Consider the following 7,377-nt stretch of genomic DNA (forward strand, 5'->3'; position numbering starts at 1 on the left):
AAGCCCATGCAGTTTGTAAATGGGCGGCGAGAGATCGTGTTTCCGGTTTTGTTTCCTTGAGGGAACTCTCACCCCTTGTGCGGGAGGCTTTTGGCCGTGCGTTAGTCTGAGTTTTGGGCAAGTCCCAGTTTCAAAAAAAAATTTATCCATACCTATTTAACAAAAAGAAAGAAAATCAATAAAATATTTTAACTAAAAAATCAAAGAACTTCGTAATTTGTATACGGTAGTGATGAGACCAAAATATTCATCTAACATTCATGATATATATATATATATATCTTTGACATTATCAAAGATACTGCTTATAACAGCAGTGAAAATACTTTTTACATAATAAAAACTGTAAGAAGAAAGCAAAAGAGAAGAGCAAAAAATATATAAAGGGAGAGCTATAATATATATATATATATATATATATATATATATATATATATATATATACTCGATTGACCATGAGACACTGTCGATATGTATTGCATAATCAAAATAGGTCAAATTAGGACTTTCTTTCTTGACTTGCACTTTAAACAATAGAGTAGTATAAAATAAAACAATGCAATTTAAAAAAAAAAAAAAAAAAAAAAAAGATTTATTAAAGGCCGAGAAAAACTGCATATCAAATAAAGTGTTTATATCACTTTTCACACAAAAAATAATAATAAATAAAGTGTGTATATATTTGTAATATAAAAACATGGTATAAATTGCTTTTGACTTTTCTTGGTGTATGACCACGTAGCAGCCAAATAACAAATAACAAAAAGTGCGTTTTTTATATTAGGTGTGGGTTACAAAATAAACCCAATTTTATACTGATTTGAAATCCGATTTATAACTGACTCCGATTTTTTTATTAAATATAAGTACAAAAAAAATTTCTCCAAAATTTCAGTGGGGGCCACTGCCCCCACTGGCCCCCACGTGGATCCGTGCCTGCCCATAATGATCGAGCGGAAACTTTCATTCTCGTGGGTCGTTGAACCAACACTTCCAATTATATGAATGAACCAGAAGCTACCCTACAACCCGGAAATTGTGAATTAACAGAATTTATAGAGAAGTAGAAACACAAACAAGCAAACAGTCTTAGATTGAACAAATTAACCTGAGTATATTTAACAGCACGAACAACACAACAAGCTTGACTTGGATGAGCAAGCATAACATATTTATATTTTTTTTTTTTAAGAAACCCGAATTTTATTTAAAACCCTCCCCTCCCGGAAGGCAGAGAAGGAAAATTACAAAGAAAAGAGGGAGAGCCAAACCAACCGAACAAACCCAAACTAAACGCAGCCCCTCAGAAAAAGCGTTGTTTTTGTCAGCCCCTCATAAAATATGTTGGTAAGGCAGCGAGAACCGATGATATGAGTGTCACCTTACCACCTTTAGAGAGAAAACTTCTCTTCTTTGCACTTTTGAAATTACGGGACCCCAAAAAGAGAGTCTTCTCGGGCTGTCCCCGGACGGCATGCCAAGATAAGAGATTGGCCAAACTTCCACCGAGCACCCCAACGTCGAGGCAATAGATGCGATCTCCGCTTCGGACGAATTGATACCCAAAAAGCTGCTCTTTTCTTTGTTTATTTTCAGACCCCGACGCACCACAAAACCCCTCGACCACGACGAGCAGCCGAGACCAATTTTCCGCATCAAACTCCCCAAAAATCAGCGTATCGTCGCCGAACTGAAGATGAGAGACGAACTGAAGATGGAGACTTCCCTTTGAATTCGGCGCGATAAAGCGTCGGCGACAAAAATAAACAAAAAGGGGCGAACCTTCGAACAGTTCCCTAGGCTTTGCGTTAACCATCACCGAAGAAAGGCAGTCCCTAATCCATTTCCGGTCATCGACTATCGAAGCCTTTCTTCTCAAGTAGAAAATCAAGGAACCCCCATTTGACCTTATCGTAAGCTTTCTCGAAATCAATCTTAGGTACAACCCCTTTCTTTTTTGCTTCGCCGATATTCCTCCACAACTTCGTTGGCAAGAATAAGGTCGGAGATCTGCCTATTCCCCAATGCGACACGAACTCAGCTTATTGGGGATCAAAACTAAGTGAGTCTCATTTGAAATGTTGTTGATAATCCCCGAATGCCAAACTCGTCGAAGACCGTTAAAATGTCCACCTTTAATATCTCCCAAAAATCTTGGTAAAAAGCAGTAGTGAACCCTTATCACTATTAGAACAAAACTTTTTCATTAACGCGAACCCTTATCAGATCAACAACACTAATCTACAATTCATAAGCAGATCTAAACAAACCAACACAAAATAAACACAAGTTCACAGCACGTGATCAAACAGATCAACAACATTTGTATTAACATTTTTTTTATTTAAGAAACATCGGGATTTTATCCATTCAACACGGAAAAGCCGGAATACAAGAACAAGAGAGTACAAAACGGCCAAACCAAAAACAATTGTATTAACATTTCAATCAATCAAAGTGCAGAGGCTTGAAAATGAGGAGAGCGCTGAAATTCTTTTCAACAAGCTTTTAATTACTTATCAACAAAGTTTAAAATCAATCAAATTTCAAGGAGAGACGCTTATTCTATCACAAGGTAAAAGGGGACATTTAAAATCAACAGCCGAGATTTACCGAGACAGCGCATCCGGAGAATGAGTCACGAGAGGTTCACTAATTTCAAGGAGGTCGTTTCGCAGCCCAGTGAAGAGCAAAGAGTCGGTTTCAATGGCTCTGAACTTGACCAGAGCTGAGGGAACAAGATCCTCTTCCTCCAGCGTTATCGGGTTTTTTCCAGCCGGAGAAAAACACGGGATCACACGCCTTTTCACGACCACAGGGTGTAACAGCTCGAACTCTAAACTCGGCTCTTTCAGCGCGGAGCTCACAAACTGTTACATCAAATCCACGTAAAAAATAATATATTAAAAAATGTATGTATATTATGAATTTCTTGGTTTTCCTTAATAAAATTCCCATTCAAAACAGAGCCTTAAAGCTTGAAACTTGACACTACTATATTCTTGGATGTGGATAACATATAATTTTCTCTGTACTAGCATCTATAGCACATAAATATAGCATGGAATCAGGAGTTTGTGCAGATTTACTCGACGTGGATCACTCATAGAGTTTTTGTGAAACAACAAACTCTATTGAAATAAAATGTATGTTTTTGCATATCCAACTGCACGTTCGTGTTAATTCTACCATATCACTCGGATGTTTACAGCATACTCTTTTTTTTTGGAAACATTCAACTTTTAGATGTTTGGACAAACAAAAAATATTGATTTTTCAGTGTAAATACTACCCGAACTATTACGTGGGTGACATTATAGTACCTAAACTAATTCTCTAAGCAAAATAGCCCTAAACCTATTAGTTTTATAGCATTTTAGTCCTGTTTATATAAAATATATTATTTTTAACAAAATATATCATCTAAAAACATATTTAATGTATATAAATATATATGTGAACTTATAACTTGTTCATAAGTTTGGATCCGGATATTTGGATAAAGAAGCAGCTAAATGTATAATATAAAAAAACAGAAAAAAAAAAAAAATATACCTTGTAGAGAGAACTAGTTGGCTCCCATGGGTTGAATATAGCTTGGAGCACAACACCATCCGGGAATTGGACTCGGATGATGGTTTTTGTGTACTTCTTTCTCATCGCTTTTGCTTGCTTTTCCTTGAACGTTCTCGGGACTAAAAGCTTCGAGTCTTCCAGATTTTTCTTTCTCGTTACAGCTTCCCGTCTCACCTCCTCGATCGAGAGGTTGAAGAAAGAATCCGGTAGCACTATCTCCGAAGCTACGTTTTCGGAAACCGAAAAGAAAACCTTCGTCTAAACTAACCAGAAATGAAAGGGACAAAAATGATCGGCTTCTTCGTCAGAGATGATAGGAATTCCAATATTAAAATCATTCAATAAAACTAGAAGATATAAATATAGCAGCGAGTTACTGTCCAAAGAGTTCTAACATAAAAGCCTTCAAGAGAAGGCAATTTATATATCTAAGAGGTACGCTTACATGAGATTCATGAGGTCATATATGGTTTATAATTTGAATCTTTCACCGCTTTAACAAAGTCATCTATATAGCAATCACCGATTTCATTCATTCAAGAGATGTTAAGGAGATTGCGCATTTTCTTCTCCGCTCAACCACTTCACTCGGCCTAACTCATTTTAAAAAGGTCATTAAACCATAACAAAAAAAAAAAAAAAAATCGCAAAAGCCAAGGGCTGAAAACAAAGAAACAACACGAAATTCCAATAAGAATGAACGTTAAAGATCCGACATTAGAAAGATAAGGTCATGTACTATTGATCTCATGGTCATATATGATACTTAACAAGGTGTCAGAGCTCACGAAGCTGCAAAGAGTCGCCATCTTAAAGAGGCTTGTTTGAACTTAACAATAAGGTCTAATCTCACTAGATATAAATCTTATACTCATACGAACTGTCAATTAAATAGTAAAAAAAATCCTTCAAAAAATCCAAACCTGTCTATCTATCTTTTTGGGTTCGACCTTCTCGTCTCTCCCGGCGGGCAAAGCAGGGGGTCCCACCACCGCGGAGGCTTTCTTCGGCTCAAGAAGCTCCGACGCTCGTCTCAACATCGCGATCCGATCCTCGGAAGGAACCTCCATTGTCGCCCACATCTCTCCATCCTCGTCTTCCTTAAACTCGAACCCCACGAATTCCAGCAACTCGAGCCCTCCCGCCACGTCACTCACGGCCTCCTTGATCTTGGCGTTGCTCATCCGAAGCCTCCGGAACTTGGGATTCTCCGGCTCCCGGGCTATGTTCTTCAGCAGCCTGAGAACCACCTCGATCGGCCCGGGAGCCGGGTCGCCGGAGAGATAACGGCAAACGGAGGCCTCCAAGTCGGTATCTTCCGCGGCATTGCTCAGAGTCAAACAGACGTCGACGTGCTCGGAGACTTGTTGCTCGGAGCTGAACGCTCGCCGGCAAATCGGGCACTCCATAATCTCAAGAGACCACCCGTTCTTGGCCGTCTTCGCTGAGGTGATGAGAGGGTCGAATGGGTCGAACCCGTTTGGGGGTTTCCGATCGGGATTCGATTTGGGGTCACGGCTCTGGTGATTAGTCTTTGGTGAGGACGGTTTGGGCTTCGTGCTCGGAGGAGGGTTCGCTTGGCGATACGGGATTGGATTATTGTAGGGAGGCGAAGAAGAAGAAGAAGAAGAAGAGGATCCCAAAACTCTTCCTTGGCCATTGAATCTGCCCGAGGAAGAGGAAGATGAAACTTTCTTCATGAACCCCTTGACCTTGTCCTTTACTTCATCCATTTGGAGACACCTCGAAAAGATTGGCGATGCAGTGATGATGGATTATATATTGCAGGAATTTTTATTTATTTATCGAAGATTTCTATTTTTGTTCTCCGACGGAAAAATTCGGTTGACCTTGAAATTGTAAGGAATTGGCAGTTTTAAGTCTTTCTACGTCTATCTAACGCTGTCCTCCAACAAATTATTATTATTTAATACATACTAACCTTTATTCTGATAATCGTGTGATCCTTGTCGAAAATATTTTAATATGGACTTATCAGGATCAAGGATTAAAATATCGCATCTCGCGGCCGTACCGCACATTTTTTTTGGGAGGTATCTTATCTCGTACCGTGGTATCTCGTGGTATTTGATGAACGTTCAGGGTATCTCGTACCGTGTGGTATACCGTATTTCGCGGGATATACCGCAAAAAAAAGGTATTCCGCAGGGTATTTGAACAACTTTTTAATTATGATTTTGTATAAGTTTATGATACACAATCTATATAAATTTTAGAATAAAGTTTACAAAATCAACATTAACAACATCATCAAATTATTCAAAATTACTACATACATTCGGATTATAATAATTTCATATCAACAATCCATTAAAAAATACTCAACAATCCAATAAAAAATTCATTCAAAATAAAAAAATAAAAATAAAAATTCAGTTTCGAACCTTACCGCGCAAGATCGGGGGTACACGGCGAGATTTGAGCAGTTTTACACCTCAAGCGCGCGAGATTTGAGCAGTTTTACACCTCAAGCGCGCGAGATTCGGGGGTACGCGAGATAGGGCGCGAGATTTGACCAATCTCGCGAGATATACTCGTATCCCTCTCGCACCCCTCCCAAATGCGAGATCTCGCGCGAGATACCCCCATCTCGCGCGAGATTTCAAACCTTGATCAGGATATGCCACCACGACATTTAAATGAAGGGAGTGCACTAATAATATAATTTCAATGTCACTTATCAAATTTAGTCCATAACAAAAAAATTGATAAAACTAGTACTTTTGATATGTGAGAAAAATTAAATTTTCTCCAACTACCCTCAACACTCGTATCTCTTCTCAAACACATCTCTTACGTTTCATTTTTTCTTCATCATCTGCAAACTTCTTTGACGTTTTTTTTTCAACTTCTTCTTCCTCTTGCGCTCAACTGGAGAATGACCGAGTGAAGTTTCTTGTGTCACCGGAATCTTCATCTATTGGGTCGCCGGAATCTTCTTGCTCGCTGAGGTTAAGTTTCTTAAACTCATTTTAAACCCATTTTGCAATAATGCTAAACTCATCTAAAATCATTTTGCAATCCAAGGTTGTTCATCAAAACTTCAAGATTCAAGTTTGTTTTCTGCAAATCAAAGGTTGTTCATAAAAACTTCAAGATCCAAGCTTCTTCTTCCTTCAAATCCAAGATCCAAAACTTCTTCAAACATATTTTGGTAAGTTCGTCTTATTTTTAACATATAAGAACATGTTTAATTGTTTTGATTCATGTTGAAATAGGTTCTATTGCGTTTGGGTGTGACTTGTTTGTAAAAAATGGCGTTGTTTGTTGATTTCCCGATTTTTCCAGGGTGTCAAGAACTGGATTCGCTTCGTGACACATGTGTCACGAACTGTATGCTGTTTTTTTTATGTTAATAACCGTTTTTTAATACTCGTATCTAATGTGACCAAACGTATACAACTATGACGGAAATATGTTTATATGTTAAGTATAGCAGGAAGTGGGTACAACCGGTTGTATATCAAGAGGGTGGTACATTATACTTTTACTTCTTACCAATTTGAATTACCCAAGTTTGATGCAAACATTGTACGCTCAGTTGAACGTGACCCCCGCAACGCATTCAATCAACGTCAAACATGAAGCTGACAGGCTCATACCGCTAACCATAGACGATAACGAAAGTTTGCGATGTTATTTGTACTTGAGGAAAAACGAACCGTTTGTTGTTCGACATGTTTGTTGTTTATGTTTTCTTGTTTATCATTGAATGTTTAGAACTTCCTTAGTGTTTTGGTATGTATTACATTTTGAATGTTTTGAACTTTATTGGTATTG

General features: G+C 38.2%; 1 protein-coding gene across 1 annotated transcript; it reads right to left on the reverse strand.

The window, feature by feature from the left end:
• Positions 1-2,322: 2,322 nt before the first annotated feature.
• Positions 2,323-5,484, reverse strand: PUX2 (plant UBX domain-containing protein 2). The gene is made up of 3 exons (XM_089609836.1): positions 4,500-5,484; positions 3,556-3,834; positions 2,323-2,870 (listed from the first exon to the last, which is right to left on the reverse strand). The coding sequence occupies exons 1-3, from the start codon at positions 5,307-5,309 to the stop codon at positions 2,610-2,612; spliced, it is 1,350 nt and encodes a 449-aa protein (XP_089465962.1). The 5' UTR covers positions 5,310-5,484; the 3' UTR covers positions 2,323-2,609.
• Positions 5,485-7,377: the final 1,893 nt, after the last annotated feature.

This window comes from Urtica dioica, chromosome 3, assembly GCF_054948205.1.
Source record: "Urtica dioica subsp. dioica isolate 48M chromosome 3, U.dioica_male_clone48M_v1_H2, whole genome shotgun sequence".
Classification (NCBI taxonomy): domain Eukaryota; kingdom Viridiplantae; phylum Streptophyta; class Magnoliopsida; order Rosales; family Urticaceae; genus Urtica; species Urtica dioica.